Source organism: Quercus suber, unplaced genomic scaffold (genome assembly GCF_002906115.3).
Source record: "Quercus suber isolate HL8 unplaced genomic scaffold, Cork oak 2.0 scaffold_102, whole genome shotgun sequence".
Classification (NCBI taxonomy): Eukaryota; Viridiplantae; Streptophyta; class Magnoliopsida; order Fagales; family Fagaceae; genus Quercus; species Quercus suber.
The window spans coordinates 1,434,551-1,456,553 of NW_027069567.1; the positions used below are offsets into that span (position 1 = coordinate 1,434,551).

Consider the following 22,003-nt stretch of genomic DNA (forward strand, 5'->3'; position numbering starts at 1 on the left):
GAGGCTTTCTCTCCCTTGAGCTCTTTCTCTTTCTCTCCCTCTGATCTGAGTTTGGATTGAGATTAATGTGTTTGGGATTTTGAAAATTTGTTTTTGGGTTTTTCGGTGCATGGACTTAGAATTTTTTTTAAAAAAAATTTGTGTTTGAAATCGAGTATAAAAACTCGATTTTCATGTGGTCGCCACGTGGAAAAATATGTCACATCGGATATAAAAGCCATGAAAATCGAGTCTTTGAGACTGATTTATGTGCCAAAATCGAGTCTTTAAACTCGAGATGCTAATAAAAAATATAGTTTGAAAACGTTGACAACTAATTATATAGTTAGAATTTTATGTTTAGTTACCCATTCCCCCCCCCCCCAAACCCCCAAAAAAAAAAGATTTTACATGCCTAGTTCCTATTAGTTTTTATGCCTTTTCCCTTTGAAATCTCACACTGGCTTTACAATTCCAATATATTAGTTTCTCAAGGGTGCTTCACCAAAAAAAAAAAAAAAAACCAAAAACTTAGTAAAGGCTAATAAATCCAAAACTGTCAAGTTCTCTTCCTTTTTTATTTTTCTTAAGAAAACAAAAGTGCATTGTGTCTATGTGTTAAATTTTGAAAGCCCATTGTATAATTATCCAAAAACTGTTGAGTTCCTTTTTGTATTTTCGCGATCTTAATCTTTAAACTTCCTTTCTTTATTTCCCTCTTCTATTATCATCATTTTTTTTATAACAAAATTGATATTTTTCTCAACATCCCCATTTTCCCCTCAAAGTTATATATTTTTCTAAACTTTATCACTATCAATTTTCTTTTTTGGAAGATAATTTGATTTGTTTCAAGAAAGAGAGACTAGGTTGCAATGGATTTATTGTACATTTTTCTTCAAAGATTTGAAAAAAATGAAATTGCTAAGAAATTCAATGTGGAAATGATAATAGATAAATAATAGATAAATTTTATTATATGAAGAATCACCGTCGAGCATAAGTTTGATAAGAGATGCTAAATTCTTTCTTTTATATTTTGTTACATATTTATAGCAAATTAGACAATTTTATATACTCTTCTAAAAGAAAGACAATTTTATGTACTTATTTGAGTTTATAATGTGTTAAATTTATATATATTACTTATGATGTGTAATTAACCTATAAATATATAATTTGGCCCCCCAAGTTAAAAATCCTAGCTACACCCTTGCCTGTAGCTTTACTCAACATAATATTGTAACAAAATAAAATTAAGATAACAAATAGAGAAGTATTACGTCCATGATATTTTTACAACAAATTAAAGGTGAAACATTTTTATTAGTTTTAATTTAAATTCACAACTTAAATTACTTTTTTATCCTTCCATAATAGCCAACAACAACTTATCACTTAGAATTTATTGTGAAATTGATGTGGACAATGCATTTCTCTAACAGTTATGACTTATGATTGTTTTCCTTTAAAGCATTGGCAAATTGTATTGTGAAAAAAGAAATGGTTAATATCATCTTTGAAAATTGATTTTTCTTCAAATTTTAATTCCAAATGACGATTGAAAAACATTTTCCATAACTGACCGAGAGACCTTAATTAAATAAACTTGAAACTTAGATGACTGAAATGAATGAAATCAAAATTAGAAGACTTGAATGAATTATGGTGAAACTTAGAGGTGGAGTTTTACATATTAGCTTGGCGAAACTACACTGCTAATCCCTAAAGCTTACCTACTAAGTGCTATTGGTCCCTAAAGTTTGAAATGAGCACTATTAGTCCCTAAAGTTTAAAAAATGAGCTTTATTGATCCCTCTATTAACTTCCCCTAGTTTTTTTCCTATGTGTTTAACGGAAAAATAAGGTGGCACTTTTTGAATGATGTGGCTTAATATTTTATATTAAAAAATTACATAGGATAAATTTTGATTAGAATCCATTTTAAGCGATGGGTTAACCCAGTACACCCAGATCAAAAACATACAAAACATCAAACCCGAAGATATTTTGGGTGCTTGAAGGCTTAATTTGGGTGAGTATGGGGACTTTGGCCCCGTGGCTATAGAGATCTCTTCGTTTCGTCTGTGTTTCACGCTCAATTGCTTGTGCAATTGTTTCATGTTTGCAATTCTTTTATAAATTTCAGCGATGCTACCTGGTTTGTGAATTGTGAGTTTCAAATTTTTGAGAAATTGATTGGACATGTAAAATATAAACAAACAAAACAATGGATGATAGATTTGTGAAATAGAGTTGGGAGATTTTATTTTTCCTTTTGATCTATCAAGATTTATGACTTACTATGCTATTGCTAATTGTTAACTATTTCTTAAAAAGCAATTACGTGGTTATGGGAATGGGGATGGAGTAATTAGAAAGGGAAAGAGAAGGGTTTGGAATTTTGGAGCTACTGTGCTATAGAATTTGCTACCATGGATTGACGAGGGAAGAATATTGTTATGATTCTCGTTGTCGGTAATTTATATGCATTTCTCCTTGTGATTTTAGCATTTCTTGACATATGGGGGATTTGTATAGTGTTTTGTCGGAGCTCTCTCTTTCAAATTGAGCTATGTTGTTGTGCTAGATGGAGGTGGAACCTAGAGAAGTGAAGATATGAAGATTAAGGCTCAGATCATGTTCTATCTCTCCAGTACCAGGTTTGGTGTGTTTTGATTTGGATGTGTTGGCTAACTCATCACTTAAAACGGGTTCAGGTAAAAGTTTACTAATGTATAAGTTTTTGATACAAAATAATCTGTCAGTCATTTAAATAATGCCACCTCTTTTTTCTGTTAGATACATGGGCATAGAAATAACGGAAGTTAATGAAGAGGCCAATAGAACTTATTTTTAAAACTTTAGGAACTAATATTGCTCATTTCAAACTTCGAGAATCAATACTGCTCAGTAGATAAACTTTAGAGACTAATAATGTAGTTTTGCCTTTTAGCTTCTAATGGCCTTAATATCCTTGTATCTCTTATCCAAACAAAAAATTCTTTGGATCTACTTCATCTTTCATGATTTATATAGTAACAAAATAAAATGAAGGAAACATTTATTATCTCTAATGGCATTTTATTACCAAAAAAAAAAAAAAAATCCTTGGATGTACATTCAACCTTCATGACTTTCATCCCAAAAAATAAAATAAAAATTCATGACTTATATAGGAATAGAATAAAATGACTTTTACGATTGTTTTCCTTTAAAGGATTGGCAAATTGTACTGTGAAAAAAAAAATGGTTAATATTAGGTTCCACCGAGATTTGAACTCGGGTTACTGGATTCAGAGTCCAATGTCCTGACCACTAGACCATGGAACCCTCTTGATGGTAGTCATTAATTTAAATTCTATATAAGGCATCTCATACGGAGATAAATTTAGAATATTCTCCTCTGACAAATGAAATCATTGTCACGTTCGATTTTTTTTGGTGGGTCACAAAAATCATAGTGACCTCGATTATTGTTATTAAATTTTTACCAAAAAAAAAAAAGCAACAATCATACTTTCCACATTTGAATTTGTGCCCCTTTTGGAGTATTATATTAATAATTACTACGTATAGGTGATGACGTGACAGATGAGACGTTATCATACAATATACTAAAAATAACACCTACAATAAAAATAAAAATAAAAATGTTTTTACTTTATACTTTTATACATTGACGTGATTGAGCACACGTGGAGACAACTCCACGTGTTGTTGTGGCATCAATTTAAGGAAATTCTACAACAATCTTTTTGATTTTGCTTTTGTTTTTTGTTAGAAACAAACTTGGGAAAAGTTCGGATAGGGATGACATTATATAACTCAAAAGTTCCACTAGGTACCTTACTCAAAAGTTATTACGACTTTTAAATGCGCGTGTGACATACTTTCCACATTTGAATTTGTGCCCCTTTTGGAGTATTATATTAATAATTACTACGTATAGGTGATGACGTGACAGATGAGACGTTATCATACAATATACTAAAAATAACACCTACAATAAAAATAAAAATAAAAATGTTTTTACTTTATACTTTTATACATTGACGTGATTGAGCACACGTGGAGACAACTCCACGTGTTGTTGTGGCATCAATTTAAGGAAATTCTACAACAATCTTTTTGATTTTGCTTTTGTTTTTTGTTAGAAACAAACTTGGGAAAAGTTCGGATAGGGATGACATTATATAACTCAAAAGTTCCACTAGGTACCTTACTCAAAAGTTATTACGACTTTTAAATGCGCGTGTGACAAATTATCCTATGTATAATGAGTTGGTATCTTACGTGTTAGGGGCATGAAATTATGCTCTCACTTACAGGTGAGCACCTTGAAAGATTTTTTCATATATATAATATACTCTCTTAAATAATATGATTTGAGAAGTGGTAAAAGGTCATGTTATTGAGCGTGTATTTGGTAATTGCTTATTTGTATATAATATTTATTAAGAGATATAATTTTTGGTAATTTTTATATTAAATGTGTAACAAAAAATTTAAAACTAGTTTATTTAAAAATAAATAAATAAAATGAGATTATTTGTAAAATAGTCCTATTAACAAATGGACATTTATTAATAAATTATTTTAAGAAAATTTTTATACTATTTTTATAAGAAATATAAAAAATTATTTAAAAATTAATTTTTTCTCATAAAAATAATTTATTAATAAATATCCTAAAAATATATCAGTTAACATTTTACTTTATAATAAAGTTAAGGTAAAAAGCAAAAAGTGAAAACCTTTTTGCCTTTTAACCAAAAGCACTTTTGAGCATCAAAAGGCAATCTTTAAGGTGAAATTTTTAATGCATCAAATAATTTTTTCCTAGGTAGTTGAATCATTTTCATTTTTAAAAAAAAAAATCCAATCTTTTACTAACTTTTCATACTGCACTCTTTAACATAAACTTTCTTGCTTGATTTCCTTTAAAAAAGAAATTAAATTTTTTTTTCATAAAAATCAGTTACATTTTTATTTTTCAATAAAAAGTTTTCTAAAATGATTTATTAATTGATGTCTTAAGGGTAGCAAAATCCAAAAAGAAAAAGCTAATTGACTATAATAGAAAGGTTTTTAGTAATAGGTGCATTCGCGTATTTGGAGAAATTTAGTGCAATGCGTTGGAAATTTCCTATGTGTCAATTCATTTTTTCTAGGTAGTCAAATAACTTTTCAAAAAAAAAAAAAAATCCAGTCCGTTACTAACTTTTCTGCTTTTCATGCTTCACCCTTTAATAGAAAACTTGCATGTGTAACCCATGCAAATGCATTAATGCATTTAAAATTAAACAAAATTTTTATTATAAAAATATAAATAATTAGTGAAATTATTATAAAAAAAAAGAAGCAACAAATGCATATATATGGATGCATTTAAAATTAGGCACAATTTTTATCATAAAAGTATAAATAACTAGTCAAATTATTTATAAAAAAAAGTAAATGTAATTAGTCACATATTAAATTTTTTTACCTAAATTCAATACTATTTATGATCATTTTTTTTCCAATTTTTAATAAGATAGAATATGTGGTGGTAATTGTTGTGTGGTAATTTTTATTGAGTATATGTGATTGTTTTTTTTATAAAAAATTTATTTTACAGTTCATTAATATTAGGTTTTTAGTATTTTGTACTTATTAACTTACTTGACACAAAGATTAAAAAACTTAAGTGGACAAATAACACAAACTTAAGTGAATAATTATGATGTGATCTCCACATAAATTTAGATACATGGTGCAAAATTAAATTTTAATTTCTAACTTTAATTGAATTTTCTCTGACTTTTGCCTATTAATTATATAGATTGTTTGCTTGACTTCCTTAAAAAAAAGTTAATTGATTGTAATAAAAATGATTTAGGTAATAGTTATATTTGTAAATCCAAAGAAATTTAATGCACTTTGTTAAAAAGTAACAAAAATAAATAAATAAATAATTTTTATTGGGTGATGTGCAACTCTCCCAAATATATTAATTATATGAATTTTTTTTTTAAATGTATTAAAAATTGAAAAAAATAAATAAATAAATTTAATAATTTTTCATATATTTCGTACAAGTAGCGTCAAAACACTTTAAAAGTAATTTATTACCAAATCTTAAGGGCAGCCGTACTAATCCATTAATCATCGCAATAAAAAATTTAAACTTTTTTTAAATTTTTGGTCAGAAGAATTAAAAAAAGTCTTAATAAAAACTCTCAACATTAAAGTGATGTTATATACATACTCGTGCCATAAATATGATTCCTTTTCTAGTCCAACGTATGTAACGCTTCATACGAGGATTTGGACCACATAAAACGGCAACGGCCCACAGTGTGAACTAGCAATCAGTCCTAAAAATACTAGGTACCGGATTATTGTTGTTATTTGATTGAATTGGCATCTTTCACACCTTTGATCTAAGGCAGGTTCTAGTCATGTAGACTCGGTTCTAACAGGTCTGGACCTGTAAGCCAGTGATGTCTCTTCTTAGTGACTAAGAAGGACTGTGTGTGTGTGTCACAATCACCAGCCCCAACAAAGTGGTCCCTCTCTCTATTATGTTGAAAAAAAAGTGCACGTACAGGGACTTGTCCTGTCCCTTCGCTTTTGAATTAAAACCCCAACAGACTAGACCAGACATACATTTATGTTGCTTGCTTATTATTACCTTTCCAAATTACTGAACTTTGTGTGTTTTGTGTACTGATTTAACATCAAAAATCAAATGAACCATGACAGGGTTTTTTCTTTCTGTCACAGTTAATGTTTGTATTAAGAGTGACTGAGAGGGTGTTTTAGTTGTCAATCAAAGTTGTTGTTGAATTTTGTGTTTTTTTTTTTTTAATTGTTTGTTTTTGGGATATATGAAATGAGATATTGAGAAATGGAGGAGGGCCCATCTGGCGGTGAGGACCATAGGTGTAGGAGAAGAGGGACACCAAATTGGAGGTGTAGTGAGAGAGCCTTGGATGGTAAGGCTTTCTGTGAGAAGCATCATCTCTATGTGGTGCTGAGGAACAAGAAGAAGAAGATGGAGAAGGTTGCTCGTGAAATTGGTGGTGGAGGGGAAATGGGTTCTGAGAGAAAGAAGAGGAAAAGACAAAAACTTGAAGATATTTTGGGGAACCAAGAAGTGGGTCTTGGAGATGATAGTGTGCAAGAGTGGTTTGGTGGTGGTAGTGGTACTGCTGTGAGTGTTGGGGAAGAAATTGCAAGGCTGTTTGGTGAGGTCAGTGATGGAAATGGTGGTCTGGGTGGTCTTGAGGGTGAAAGTTTACAGCTTTGGCCTGGTGGAGATGGTCAAGCATTTGGTCAAGGCGTATGTGGAAATGGCGGTCAAGTTCTTCGTGGCGGTGGTGTTAGTGAAGGAATTCAAGGTGGGTATGGTGGTCTGGGTCTTGATGGTGAAGCAATTCAGTTATGGGGTAATGATGATGCTTGTAAAAATGGTGGTGGGGTCCCTGGTGGGCAGGGAATTCAGGTGGAGGGGTTTGGTGGGACTGCATGTGACATTGGAGGCCTGATTCTTGGTGGTGGTGGAGGAATTCAAGAGAGTTATGGTGGGAATATGAGTGGAATTGGTGGTCTTGAGGATTTTAATGGTAAAAAGGTTCAGCTTTGGAGCAGTGCAAATGTTTGTGAAAATAGTAGTGGGCTTTTTGGTGGTCAGGGAATTCGTGGGGGTGGGTCTATGGAGAATGCTGGTGAAAATGATGGTCTGGGTTTTGGTACTGGAAGATTTCAAGACCTGTTTAGCAAGGTTACTGGTGAAACTCTTGTTGATGGAAGAATTCAAGCCCTTTTTGGTGAAACTAGCTGTGGAAATGATGGTCTGAGTTTTAGCGGTGAAGGCATCCAGTTTTGGTGTGAGGAAGCTGCATGTGCAAATCTTGATGGTAAAGGAGTCCAAGGTCTCTTTGGTGATAATGTATGTGTAAATGGAGTTGAAGTTGGAGTTGGAAATGGTGACAGACAAGAGGTGGTAGAGTCCAAAGGAAAGCGTGGCCGTCCGAAGGGATCAAAGAATAAGAAGAAAAGTTTGGGTACAGGAGAATGTATTGAAGGGTTGAGTGGAGTTACTGGTGAAAATGGAGTTAGAGATGAGGTTAAGTCGGAGGCTAAGCAGGGTAGGCCAAAGGGTCCAAAGAATAAGAGGAAAAGTCTTGAGATGGACAAAAATGAGAGAATGCCTGGTCAAGAAACTGCTTGTATGACAGCTTTGGATAATGAGAGGCTGTTTCAAGAGGTTGAGAAGGATAAAGGATTGGCTGAAGAAGGAGCAATTTCTGTTAATGAAGTTAGGAATGAGATTGTTGAACCAAAGCCAAAGCGCGGCCGACCAAAGGGTTCAACGAACAAGTTAAAGAATCTTTCAGGTCAACAAAATCAGGGAGTGCCTGGTGAAATTATGAATAATAATTTCAGTGATATAGCTGTTTGGCCTACTGGTTTGGACAATGAGATGCTGACTCCTGTAGGTGAAAAAGAGTGGAAATTGCCCATTGAAGCCACTCGTGATGGTGAAGATAGGGATGAGAATACCCAGCCAAAGTATAAGCTTGGTCGACCAAAGGGTTCAAAGAACAAGAAGAAAAAATCAGAAGCTCAAGATAATCAAGGAACCCCCGGCAATATTGTGGTTGTTAATGATGGTGGCGATAAAAGTCTTTGCCCAATTGGTGGGGGGAATGAAGGTGGATCTGAGACTGTTCAGCAAAAGAAGAAGCTTGGTCGTCCAAAGGGTTCAAAGAATAAGAAGAAAAATACAGCAGGTCAAGAAAATGAAGAAATAGCTAGCAAAATGGTGGCTGCTAATAATGGCTTTGATGAAACTGTTTGGCCATTAGAATTGGAGTATGAGAGGCAAACTTTTATAGGTAAGGAAGGTAGGGGATTGCATTTGAAAGCCACAAATGATAATGAAGGAGGAGATGAGATTGTGAGGCCAAATGATAAGCCTGGTCTACCAAAGGGTTTAAAGAATATGCAGAACATTCTTGCTGATAAAGAAAATCAGGGAATGCTCTGCAAAGGCAGTAATGATGGTAGTTGGGTTGAAACTCTTGGGCCAATTACAGTGAGTTATGAGAATGAGAGGCCTATTCTTGTAAGTGAAGAAGATAGGGGGATGCCAGTTGAAGCCACTGGTGGTAATGGAGGTGGAGGGACTGTCCAGCCGAAGAAAAGGCTAGGCCGACCAAAGGGTTCAAAGAATAAGAAGAAAATTGTTGCAGATCAAGAAAATGAGGGAGTGACTGGTGAAACCATGCACAGTAAAGATGGTGGCAGAGCTGAGACTATTTTGTCAATGGATTCTCAGTATGAGAGGCCTACTTTTGTAGGTGAAGAAGATCAAGGGATGCTGTTTGAATCCACTGTTGGTAATGGAACTGCAAATGAGATGATCCAGCCTAACGATAAGCTTAAAGGTTTAGAGAACATGAAGAAGCGAGGCCGACCGAAGGGTTCAAAGAAGAAGAGAACTATTGTCATTGGTGAAGCTTTGAAAATAGCAAAGACGCGTCAAGCATTGAGGGATTCTGGTGACGTAGAGATAAAGTCTAATGAGTTAATATCAGAACCCAGCAGTGTTCTGAAAAGGCCTAGAGGGAGGCCCAGAAAATTCAAGAACAAAAAAAGAAACTCTGATGGCATTAGGGAGGGAAGATCAACTGAGGATGGATTGGAAAATTCAGGATTCTCAGTGAGTTACTCTGCATCCATCTCTTCTCTTTATTCTAAATTAGCGCTGTTACCATAATATTGAACTGTTGTTCTAGAATGTTACTGCCAAACTACTGTGACTTTCATGCTACGTTTTTATGATAAATTGGCATTCATAGATTTTTTTTTTTTTTGGTGATGGTAATGGTTAACATGTGAGCTGTTTTGGTTGCTTTCATGGTCTCCAGTAGCTCTGCAAGCTATAAGCTGATTGGCTCTGGAAGCAACCAATTTATATGGTAGTAGAAGTTCACTGGTGTTCAGCACTGGTAGAAGTGCACTGATGTTACTTATTCAACACTCTAATTATGCTGGTTCCACTATTATAAGCACACGTGAACTGCCAATTGTGAAAAGTATCAATGAGTTTAGAAGGTAGAGATCCAAGAGTTGTACATCATTAAACAGTCTATCCAATGCTCTGGCATATAAGTCTTCCCCCTTCCCCACCCACACTCACTTCTTTGCTTGCGGCACCATATTGTATCTGCAAAATGTTACAAGCCAAATGTATTGTGTACTGTGTACTGTTCTAATTGTTGCATCAATTGATTGTTGTTAAGAAACTAGTGTTAAATGTTTAACCAAATTCTCAATTGCATGCTGTTCTAACTAGGTTTTTGTTTTAGGATGATTCTAGTAAGAAAAATCGAAGGAGTTTACCGTGCCACCAGTGCTGGAGAAATAATACAAGTGATATTGTTGTTTGTTCCAATTGCAAGAAGAGACGCTATTGCCACAAGTGCCTTGCAAAGTGGTAATAAGAACTTTCAAAGCTCTTTTAACACCCCTAGCTTTTAGATTCCAGTAGCCATATTGAAACTGATTCAGCTTCTTGTGTTTAGCAAAGGAGTAAATGGTTCATTTAGTTATGCAACAAAAAGAATAATTTTTATAAGCTTACTATTTTTTAATGAACCTTGTTTGTATTTTGTTTCTGATGGTACTGTAAAATGAATGAAACAGGTATCCAGATAAATCAAGAGAAGATGTGGAGATTGCATGCCCTTTTTGTTGTGGTAATTGCAATTGTAGAGTATGCCTCAAGGAGGAATTAAATGTGATGGTTTGTGCCTTTCTGGTCTTTTCTGTTTCCTTTGCTGTGGTTCTGCAGGTCACATTTTATATGCAAATAAGTATTTGGTTTTGGCAGGTTGGACGTGAACAAGAAGATATGGATACCAATGCCAAATTGCAAAAATTTCTTTATTTGCTATACAAAACTCTGCCTCTTCTCAGGCATATTCAACAGGAGCAGAGCTCTGAATTAGATGTTGAAGCCAGCATACATGGTATTGCACTTTGATACAATAATTGGTCTGTATTTCTTCAATAGATTGATGACTCAGGAAGCCCAAAATTTTGTTTCTCCTTGTTCATAGGTGTGAAAATTATGGAAGAGGATATTTCAAGATCTGTACTTGATGATGATGATCGAGTGTATTGGTACCATCTCATGCTCCTTGATGACTGAAACTAAATAGTTTGTTATTTATGAGTTCAACTTCTGGTATCTCCAGTTGCATATTTATTTTGACTTTGGTATGTTTATGTATTGAAAGAGGTGGAATACCTGGGAAAATAATAGTTTATATTTAGTAATTTGAAGTTCCACACTTCCGCTTACTCTACAGGGGCAGATATTGCTTGAGCTTGACTGGTGACAAGTTCTATTGGAATACTTTGGCTTTCAAGCTCAGTACTAAGGAACTAACTGAAAGAGTGTTTGCCAGTTTGCCTATATATATATATATATATATTCTTTTTTGGATAAGTATATATATAGATTTTCAATATTTGGAATTAACATATTGGATATAGATAGATTATATCTTATAGAAAAGTAAATCAAACCCTTATAAAAGTTCTACCATGAGCAGATTGTATCTACTGGGCAAATATAAGTTTGATCAAGATGTGTTTCTCCAATCAATGCTTCTGTGCCCTATATGAATTAAATGATACATAAAATGGTGGTATCAAGATAGAGGCCATCTTCAAGAGCCATTTTATTTAGGATTTTTCTTATTTCAAATTAATTAGAGGATTAATTTTAAATATTTTTAAACTTATTTTCGTCCTTCCCTGTGCTTTGTTTAACTTGTCTATGCATGAGTTTTGCCAAGTTGTTTGCATGCACTGTCTGTGCATTAGTTGCACGCCCTTGTTTGGCACCTTCTTCCTTATCCTTTTCAATGTATCCAAATTCGTGTTGTTTATTGGAATTCTAATATGTCAGATGTCAAGCATGAATTTGCTAAGAAACATATTAAACAAGTAGTTTTTCACTGTCAAGAAATCACATCACTTGTTATAATTCCTCTCTTTGTGGTCAAGATTTGGAGGTTACAAGTTATTTTATCCATCATCATTGATTATTCTCTCTATACTGACATTGGCAACTGTGCCTTCTGTATTCGGAGTCTCAAGGCCAATGTCTATCAATTTTAGTTTTGGATCAGCATTCAAAATGCATTGAAACTTCTGCATCTATGATTTCTGTGTTCATAGTGATACAAATTTGTAATTGTGCACGTACGCTTGTTTAACAGTGACAACTGCAATACATCTATTGTCAATATCCACCGAAGCTGCTCCAATCCTGATTGTTCTTATGATCTCTGTCTCACTTGTTGCCAAGAACTAAGAAAAGGATTTCAGCATGGAGGTGATGAAACAGTATCTTCCCACCAACAAGGACTATGTGATCAAAATACAGAATTGAATGGTCAGACTGCAAATGGGAAGATATTTGGTTGGGACAGCCATATGGACCTTCCCATAAATGAGAGCATGGCTGACATGTCTTGTAATGTTCCTGATTGGAATGCAGAGGTTGACGGCAGGATTCCTTGCCCCCCAAAAGTGCGAGGAGGTTGTGGTAGGGAGATACTTGTACTGAAACGCATATTTGAAGCGGATTGGGTTGACAATTTGATTAAGAGTGCAGAGGACCTAATTGTCAAGTATCAGCCACCAGATAATGATTTTTCTCAAGGATGTTCTTTGTGCGATCCTATGAATATTGCTAAAAATGGAGCAAGAGATTCTGAAGTAAGGTGGGCGGCTTATAGGGAGAGTAGTCATGATAACTTTCTCTATTGCCCAAATGCGGTTCATTTGGAGGATAATGACTTTGAACATTTTCAAATGCATTGGATGCAAGGTGAACCTGTCATAGTTAGAAATGTACTTGAAAAGGGTTCTGGTCTTAGTTGGGAACCAATGGTCATGTGGAGGGCATTTATTGGGGCAAAAAAGATATTAAAAGAGGAGGTAGCAAAGTTTAAAGCTATTGATTGCTTAGATTGGTGTGAGGTATGTGTTCACTCTTTTATGTTGAAATTTCATTTCACTACTTTTCTAATTACTTGATTTTCTCCCCTTCCCCACCTCTTCTCTTGAATGATATTTAGATTTCTTCAATTTTTCTTTGTAATGTGATCATCTCAAATTGTGTTTATTTTCTCTAGTGAATGCACCTTTACATGGATGGTAGCTTCTAATCTAGATATTGGGCTCCGTTTGTTTCGGCGTAAATTGTAAAATGTCAAAGACTAGATCTGATATTTTTGTTTCAGAACCCATGTAAAATTGTCAAATAACATCAAATATAATATGGTTGTGGTATGTACCTATTCTGACCAATTTAATTACTCACTTGACCATACGAAATACTTAGCATACTAAAAGGGTTAATTGTTTAAGTTGCAACTGCGGGGCCTGTTATAAACTTGAAAAATTAAATTTTTGTTGTTGTGATGCATTTGAAATTTGACTGAAATCAATTGCTGATAAGCTCAAGGTCAACTAACTCCTCCTCCCCTTATAAGTGCTAGCTGAAGGGCAAGGTCGTGGGTCCAAGACCCATCAAGTGCATGTGTAACTTACCAAAAAATAAAATAAAATATAGGAGTTCAGCCAGAACTATTCCTGTTTCCATGTTCATGTGAATTGAAAAGGTTAACAGTTTTCTATTTTGCAAGGTTTTCTCAATTTACCAGAATGTGCTATATCTTACAATATCTTGGTCTGTCAACCTAACTTTAGATTAAGGATTTCCTATACTGGCTTGAGGTGCCTTAATTAGAGCTCACTAGTATGTAAGGTAGTCAGCTAAGTGAAGATTCTCTTCCTATCTTATGGGAAAAGAGAAATCCAATAAATTTCTACCTGATGAGATGATGATTAGGAGTGTTCAGCTTGTAACATGTAAGGAAATTTTTCTTGCATGTTGCATTTGCATATTTCAGCTAATGTGACCAGCTATTCTGGCATGCAGTTGGCTTATATTTCTGTCAAAAATGTTTTCTCACATATTAAGTAGTGAAATTTATCTTCTGTATTGGTTCTGCAGGTTGAGATTAATATCTTCCAGTTTTTCAAGGGCTACCTACATGGCCGTAGTTACAGGAATGGGTGGCCAGAGATGTTGAAGCTGAAGGATTGGCCTGCATCAAATTCTTTTGAGGAGTGTCTGCCCAGACATGGCGCTGAATTTGTTGCGATGCTTCCCTTCTGTGACTATACAAATCCTAGATCTGGTCTCCTGAATCTAGCTACAAAACTTCCTGCTGTTTTGAAGCCAGACCTGGGACCCAAAACATATATTGCTTATGGATCTTTAGAAGAGCTTGGTAGAGGTGATTCAGTGACAAAACTACATTGCGACATTTCCGATGCGGTATGCAATAACTTTGGAGATTTTGTGCTCAATTTTTATGTTCACAGATTGTTTCTTTTTAACTTTTTCTGAAGTCCACATCACCTTATTATTATGCTCTTTGCCTCCTTCACCTTCAATGTTGTTAACCAATTGAATTATCATGTCCTTAAATGCAATGCATTTCCTTGATGAAGTTGGTTTCCTGAAGCGCACACATGAATGATACAGAATATAGCAGAAAACTTGGACTCTGAACAACTTATGCTACTGATAACAAGGATTTTTCTTTTTTGTTTTTTTGTTGAGGATCCATAGCTAACCCCAGAAAATTTGGGACTAAGGCTTGGTTGTTGTAATCATTTGTGGGTTCCACTCTTTCATCCAGTCAGGAATAAGCATGTTGTGGCAAATTTCATTTGAGAAGCCAGTTGTGCTTTCATTGTATAGTGATAGTTTTTTAGATTGTTCAATGTGTTTGCACTTAATCTAATGTTGATTTCATTGTCATTGATTAGGTCTTTAGTGAAGTAGTAGTAGGTTGGTTTCTGCTGCGTATAACTCTCAAGGGCCTTGACACCTTGTCTGCTTTTTTGTTTTGTGATCAACCCAAACCCTCCTCTTTTCCAGCCATCCTCCTTTTATCTGCTTCAGGTGATGGAATGAACTATTATGGTCTACATGTTATCACCTGGTGTTTTACTACCTTCATTTGACCCTGGTTAGATATGCATAATTAAATTTATATTTTTCTCATAGAGATTTCCAGATATTGCATATTTTTAAACAATGTCACTGGCATTGTATGCTTATTCTTTACTCTTGTTTATTGTACTCTCTCTTATATATAATACTTTTATCACTTTTAGTTTCTTAGTCTCTCAGAGATTTTGCAATCATATTTTTTGTAGGATGTCTATAGGTTTTTAAAATATGCTTCTTGTATCATGTCTATTAAAAGCCTTTCTGATTTCATGAATGTCATCGTAATATTATCATTTCTGTTTAGGTTAATGTATTGACCCACACAACGGAAGTAAAGATTCCTCCAAGACAGCGCAAATTCATAACTAAATTAAAGAAGAAATATGAAGCTGAAGATTTGCATAAGCCTTGTGATAGTACACACAAGTTCCCTAGTACATCTGGAAGAAAGCGACGAAAAAGATCTCGCAAAGGTAAAAGAAAAGTTCATGGGTATTCTGAAAAGGCTGACATTATTGAAAGTGACTCTTGCTTACTGGAAAGGCTAAATATAGAGGAAGGAACACTGGATGAACAACAAAATAAATCCTTGGATTTTGGAAGTCCTTCCCCAGAAAGTTTACTGATTGTTAAGTCTCAGAGCGATTCAGTTGGAGATTTTCATAAAAGGGTTCAGAAGTTTGATCTTCATATGTGTGGTTCTAGCTCTTCTTTGCTGGGAGGGAATTGTGATAGGGCATGTGATATGGTTAAGGACAAGGTTGAATTGATAAAGCGCTTGTCACCATGCAATGGTCTTGCTAAAGATACCTTGTTACCTGAAAGAATGGAGCTCGAACAAAGCACTCAAAACAACAATGAAAAAGAAAAAGCTTTTGGTTTGAAGGTAAAATTTGATGAGTTTTGCTCTCTCAAAAATCAGCCTGACACATGCACCAGCATAGTTGACTTGAATTCATCCATTGTGCCTACTTGCATAACCGGGGACTTTAAAACAAATGTGACTGAACAACCTAAATTTAAAGGATCCTGCATTTGCCAATGCAAGAATGTCAAGGAGAACTTTTCACCTGATGCGATAATTGCTGGTACCAACCATACTGCCACTGAAATTAGTTGTGCCAGATGCAAAATTCCTGCAATTGAAGATGTTAGTGCTGATCTGCTTGATGCCCAGAGTGAAATGGTTGAAACTGATAAACACATGCCTTCAAATTTGACAGTGACAAGGACGATGACAAATTGGAATGGTTCTGTGGAGGTGACATTTGCAGGCAGCCATACGGATGGTACAAAGTCAGACCCAGTTCAGATAGATGTAGATCCCAACTCCTGTGCAAAAAGTTGGGAAGTTTCTGATGTCCCTTTATCTAAAGAGCAGCTCTCAGGCCCTCACTGTCCTGTAAGTGGAACTGCTGCTGGGTGTAGCTTCACCTTGTCAGATGGGGTTGCTACAGGCCTCAATTGTTCTGCTACTGAAGAATTTTGGTCTACTTATGAAGGTGATGCTAAAGATGTAAGAGTTGAAAGAGATTCAGGTAATCTTAAACATTTTCAGCCTTCAAGTACAACAGCAGAACAAAAGTCTGTCAATGGGGAATACTCTTCTGGTGCAACAGTTTCAGGCAATATAAATAACAACTTAGAGCCAACCAAACCAGAAGTAAGTTCCACCAGAGATCCCCTTCAAAACAAAGATATTTCAGAGGTTGCATATGGATGTGCTGTATGGGACATTTTCCGTAGGCAGGATGTACCCAAGTTAATTGAATACTTACGGAAGCATCACAAAGAATTCTGCCACATCAGTAATCTTCCTGTAAATTCTGTGAGTGTTACTTCCTAACCATGTTGGCCTTACTATTTAGAGTGGTAGTAAGGTGATGTGCTTGATTTGCACTTGCTTCAGGTTATTCATCCTATTCACGACCAAACCCTTTATCTAAACGAGAAGCATAAAAAGCAGCTGAAGGAAGAGTTTGGTAAGAAATTATGTTTTGTCAACTAGTTAAAATTATAATACGGACAAGGCACACATTGTTATGTAACCATGAATTGTATTCAGGTGTTGAACCATGGACATTTGAGCAACACCTCGGTGAGGCCGTGTTCATTCCTGCAGGATGCCCACATCAAGTGAGGAATAGACAGGTGCAATTCTCTTCAAATCAAATATTTGATTTCATCATGAGCTAGCCTTTTAGCATCACTAGAATATCTGTTTTTCCTTTCCTTACATGATTTTGAAGCATAGTTCAGAATATTATGATCTTGGTTACCCAGTTTGGCTGAACTAATTTTGAATGTCTTTTTGGTCCTGTTAAGGGAGTAAATCCACTGAAGGTGATGCTCTTGCATAAACAGTACTCTAAATCCAGGATCTTTTATAGTAGTAACAATGTACACATAAATATTTTGGAAGAAAAAAAAGGGGGTTAAGATTAAGAAGGTTTGAAACAAGTTTTAGTGGGGCTGCAAGAGACCTATCCATTTTTTACTAGAAAGTGAGGAAATCCCTCACTTATCCGGAAACAAGTAGAAGAGGCATCCATAATAAAATCTATGCCTCATTGAGATTAGAGTTCATAGTTTTCTATGCTATAGTTCCCTCTTGTTTTGTGTAGAAATTACCTTGTTTTGTTTGTTCAAAAGAAATCTTCATGGATAGATTTCTTGCAGATTAATTCAAAATTGTAATCGATGACATGAAATACATAAAATCTCACAAACCATTTCAGATAGTATATTAAGCTTTTTTATTTTATCTTCATTTATGTGCTATATCAAGTTTAACACTATCTCATGATCTGTTCTAGTCATGCATAAAAGTGGCCCTTGACTTTGTTTCCCCTGAGAACGTTCAAGAATGCATCCGCCTGACAGAAGAGTTTCGTCTGCTACCAAAAACGCATAGATCTAAAGAAGATAAATTGGAGGTACATCTTACTTCAGTCATTCCTGTGGCAACTCATTACTTGGCTTTTGCATTCCTAGTAATTTGATTCTCTTAGCAGTACCCTTAAAGCATAAGGTAGATGTCATGGCCATGCAATTGTAATTTGTTTTTAATAAATCTTACGGAACTTTATCCAATAAAAAATGTCTTCTAATTTTTCATCTAGCATGCAATGTCATGTATGAAAATATTTTCTGACATGTTTACCCCCATATATGACTTTTCTGGTTAGCCCGTATTCATATTTTTCAAGCTTATATAACATTTTCCTTTACTTACCAAACATCTTTGTTTCAGGATCTCTAAGAGAAAGTTTTGCTGTTTTTTATCCCTTCAATTTTTTTTTTTTTAAAAGTACTTTGTAGGACCAACTGCTGCTTATATCCTTATACTTTTCTAACGCTCCAGAGATTTCTTTGCTTATAGGTTAAGAAGATGGCACTATATGCAGTTTCTAATGCTGTAAGTGAAGCCAAAAATCTAATGTCCAAAATTGAGTAAGTACTCTTGAATTCAACACTTTCTTCTTACAACTTTTACTTTTAGAGGACCATGTATTGTTGGGTGTAAATAAAATTGGTAGAGGACCAAGAAATTATAAAAGAAAAGATCATGAAATTATAATAATTTGTTCAGATCTAAAGTTAGGGTGAAACCATATTTCTTATTCTTAGCTTTCGGCCAATATATGGCAACAATCGTATTGGAAGAAGAGATGCTAAAGACAAAGGCTCCACCTGAAGATTAAGGGTGACTTGATTAGAGAATCAAAAAATAGATTCAGAAAGTGTTTCGTTAAGTGAAACATGTATTAGGTTTGTTGTGATGCCTACGATTTTATCATATATGTACATTGATGCCATATTGTCAAGATTGTTGTAATCTACAAATACCCTTTTCTTGGCTTTTGATGGTTCTTAATGACCTTGCAGTTCATCAAATGGAGACAAGAAAGCCTAGGAGCATCCATTTTAATTGATGGCTCTCATGAAGGAAAAAGCCTTAACTGTAAAGAAAGTAGTTGCTGTATAGTATGTTGAATCCTGAATGTCTTCGGGGCATTTTTGTTTTAGAATAGTTAGGGGTCGTCAATGATGTCTGACTTACTCAACTATTGATTCCAGTATCTTTATTCCTGAAGATTACTCTAGGCCTACATGTTAGTTTGCCAGGAGTGTACAGAATAAATTTTTGAATGTTACTTGCCTTGCATGTTGCGACCCTAACTAGTCTTCGGGATATTTTCGTTTTAGAATAGTTAGGGGTTGTCAATGATGTCTTACTTACTCAACTATTGATTCTAGTATCTTTATTCCTGAAGATTACTCTAGGCCTACATGTTAGTTTGCCAGAGTGTACAGAATAAATTTTTGAATGTTACTTGCCTTGCATGTTGCAACCCTAACTAGTCTATTGAGAATTCATAACCGACCCCAAAATTTAGGGATTATGGCTTGGTTGTTTTTGTTGATACTAAGCCTGCATGTTAGATATAACCTTGCTGCCCTTCAGGAAAGAACTACTTTTGGCCAATGATGTTTAATGGGAATAGTATGAAAGCCATTTGGATGTTTATGCTTGAAGCAAGACTATAGCTTCGGCTGGTATTCATGGCTCTCAAAGATTATAGTTTTAGAGGGTTTCTTAAAAGTACATCTGTACTTTTATACATTTTTAAATGATTAAAAATAAAAACAACAATTTAAAATTAAAGAATATTGTGGAGTTGAAATTGTCAGAGTGAAAAACAAAAGTAATAAATAGGTAGTTATCTTTTAAAATTAAATGATCTTCATACTATAATAAGAGATTTAACTGTGCGAGTACCATGGATTCCGTTTATTCAACTTTCTTGTTGTTGAATAAGAGACAAGGGGACTTTGTTTTGAAACATGTCATCAACAAAATCTAATTAGTGTGTCTTAGTTTGATAATAAAGAACAATTATCGTGTAGCAGATGTTATACATTTAATCCTATTGTATCTATCCAAAAAAGGGAAAAAAAAATTGAAGTACTTTTGGTCTTAAAGTTTAGTACTATTTTTATTTTGACCCTTTACATTTAAAAAGTTTTATTTTGGCCTTTTGTGTTTGCTTCCATTTCCATAATGGCCCTATCTTTGGTTTTGTTAGTTATCTGATAGTAAAATGCTAGATAATTGGTGTCTATTAAGCTATGTCATCCATAGATATCACTAGATTACTAATGACAGTGGATGACATGGCAAATATAAAAACAAAATAAAACATGAAGGATTAAAATAAAAATTTGACGAGTAAAGGGTCAAAAGTGTATTGTAGTTAAAAAAAAAATCATTATATAAGTAAGCAAAATAGACATTTAATATATATATATATATATATTAAGCACGTTTTTAAGCACGTTGGAACATACACATCAAAAAAAAAAAATACATTTTTAAGGACATTTCATATTAGGTTTCAAATTACGTATAATCCTAACAGTATTTTCAGGTTCACATATGTAAAAGAGATCATCCATTAAGACAATATGGCATGGACAAGCCTACTTGGCATGAATGACTTTTTCACTCGAACGTGACCTAGCCATCTTTATGTAACTCGAGCCCTTCGAATGAAATGATGATTCTATGGTCTAATGAACTTGCTCATGAAGCTCAAGCACAAACACAGAACTCCATAATGTGGAGCTCCATGGAAGAGTGTTGACCACTACTAAAGAAAACGTGAAAATTGAAACCTATAGTCTTTATTCACAAGAGTCGATGACCATAAACTTGAATATCTTGCCTACAAAGAGGGTAAAAGGTTGTTTGGTTTCACCAGTTTCCATTACCCATTACTCATTTTTGATGGGTTCCAGGCCTAAGACGTGTGTTTGGCTATGTTTTCATTTTCAATTCTCATCACTCAAAACTCAACAAAATAAGTGATGAGTGAGTGAAAATGAAAACAAGATTTATGTGTTTCCGAGTGATGAAAATAGAGTAGTGGTGGCAATGTTGCAATTCCACTCATTTGAGCCATAACTAAGCCACTAAGGTGATGACTATAATTAAGGAGTAAAATACGTCACCAAGAAGTTTATAAATTCAATAACTTTTCAAATAGGTAAGGTATGAGCAATCTACACACTTAAAAAAGAATTTTCTCTAGTAAGATCATGCATTCGAGACCTTAAGCCAATGCTACCAAGACTAGTTCATAGGCATGCATTGGAGGATGGTACGTGTGAGGAGTGTGGCATAAATTTTGAGTCTTTGTTTCATTTGTCTTGGAATGCCCAAAAGCCTAAAAGCCCGTGAGACTTGGATGGCTTCAAAACTCTTTCATTCTGTGTCTTCAGTATAGTTTCATAGCTTCATGGATTTATTGTGGTTTGTGTTGAGGAGGAGAGGTGGCAAGATGAAGATTCAGCTTTGGCTATTACTTTGGTTAGGTTAATGTGGATGGGGAGATTTTCTCAAGTCAGAAACAAGCTAGGATAGGTGTGATTATAAGAGATAGCCAAGGGAATTTCATTGCTAGTCTAGCTAGAAGCTAAATGCACCTTTGGAAGCCATTGAAGCCGAAGCCAAAACTTTTGAAGAGGGTATTGTTTTTGTTGGTGAAGTAGACATTCAGAACTTTGTGGTAGAGGGTGATTGTTTAGCAATTGTTTAGGCTCTTCGTGATGTTTTTCCAGCACCTATGTCAGTTGCTCCTCTGGTATATAGAATGATAGCTGCAACCTATGGGTCACAATGTGTAAAATTTCCCATGTTCGACGCAAGGCAATAGGCTGCCCATCTTTTAGCTAAAAATCTTAGGCATTGATGATTATGTTGCTTGAATTGAAGAGAGTCCTTATTTTATTAAACAAAGTCTTCTCAATGATATATTATTGTTCTCTATTTGTGTTTAATGAAATTTATGTCTTTATCAAGAAAAAAAATTTATTCAAAGCCTAAGAACATGTGAAATGTGAACCTAGATTGTCTTC

The 22,003-nt window shown here is 34.5% G+C and overlaps 1 protein-coding gene and 1 non-coding gene across 3 annotated transcripts; one reads left to right on the top strand and one right to left on the bottom strand.

The window, feature by feature from the left end:
- Window positions 1-3,240: 3,240 nt before the first annotated feature.
- TRNAQ-CUG (transfer RNA glutamine (anticodon CUG)) lies at window positions 3,241-3,312 on the bottom strand. The gene has a single exon. It is a non-coding gene; the product is annotated as a tRNA-Gln (tRNA).
- A 3,043-nt stretch (window positions 3,313-6,355) lies between these two features.
- Window positions 6,356-19,423, top strand: LOC112020902 (uncharacterized). Of its 2 annotated transcripts, none has more exons than XM_065774992.1 (13): window positions 6,356-9,694; window positions 10,344-10,471; window positions 10,681-10,774; window positions 10,868-11,006; window positions 11,097-11,160; window positions 12,267-13,032; window positions 14,072-14,398; window positions 15,387-16,910; window positions 16,992-17,064; window positions 17,148-17,233; window positions 17,899-18,018; window positions 18,465-18,535; window positions 18,971-19,423. In XM_065774992.1, the coding sequence occupies exons 1-13, from the start codon at window positions 6,875-6,877 to the stop codon at window positions 18,996-18,998; spliced, it is 6,240 nt and encodes a 2,079-aa protein (XP_065631064.1). In that variant the 5' UTR covers window positions 6,356-6,874; the 3' UTR covers window positions 18,999-19,423. The 2 variants fall into 2 exon arrangements, with proteins under 2 accessions (XP_065631064.1, XP_023909239.2); XM_024053471.2 differs by having other exon boundaries at window positions 6,357-9,694; window positions 10,681-10,780.
- The last annotated feature ends 2,580 nt before the right edge of the window (window positions 19,424-22,003 follow it).

Coding starts and splice junctions, on each gene's coding strand:
- LOC112020902 (XM_024053471.2), top strand. CDS start 6,875: ATGGAGGAGGGCCCATCTGGCGGTGAGGACCATAGGTGTAGGAGAAGA. Junction 11,007..11,096: donor TGTTGAAGCCAGCATACATG/GTATTGCACTTT, acceptor CCTTGTTCATAG/GTGTGAAAATTATGGAAGAG. Junction 14,399..15,386: donor ATTGCGACATTTCCGATGCG/GTATGCAATAAC, acceptor ATTTCTGTTTAG/GTTAATGTATTGACCCACAC.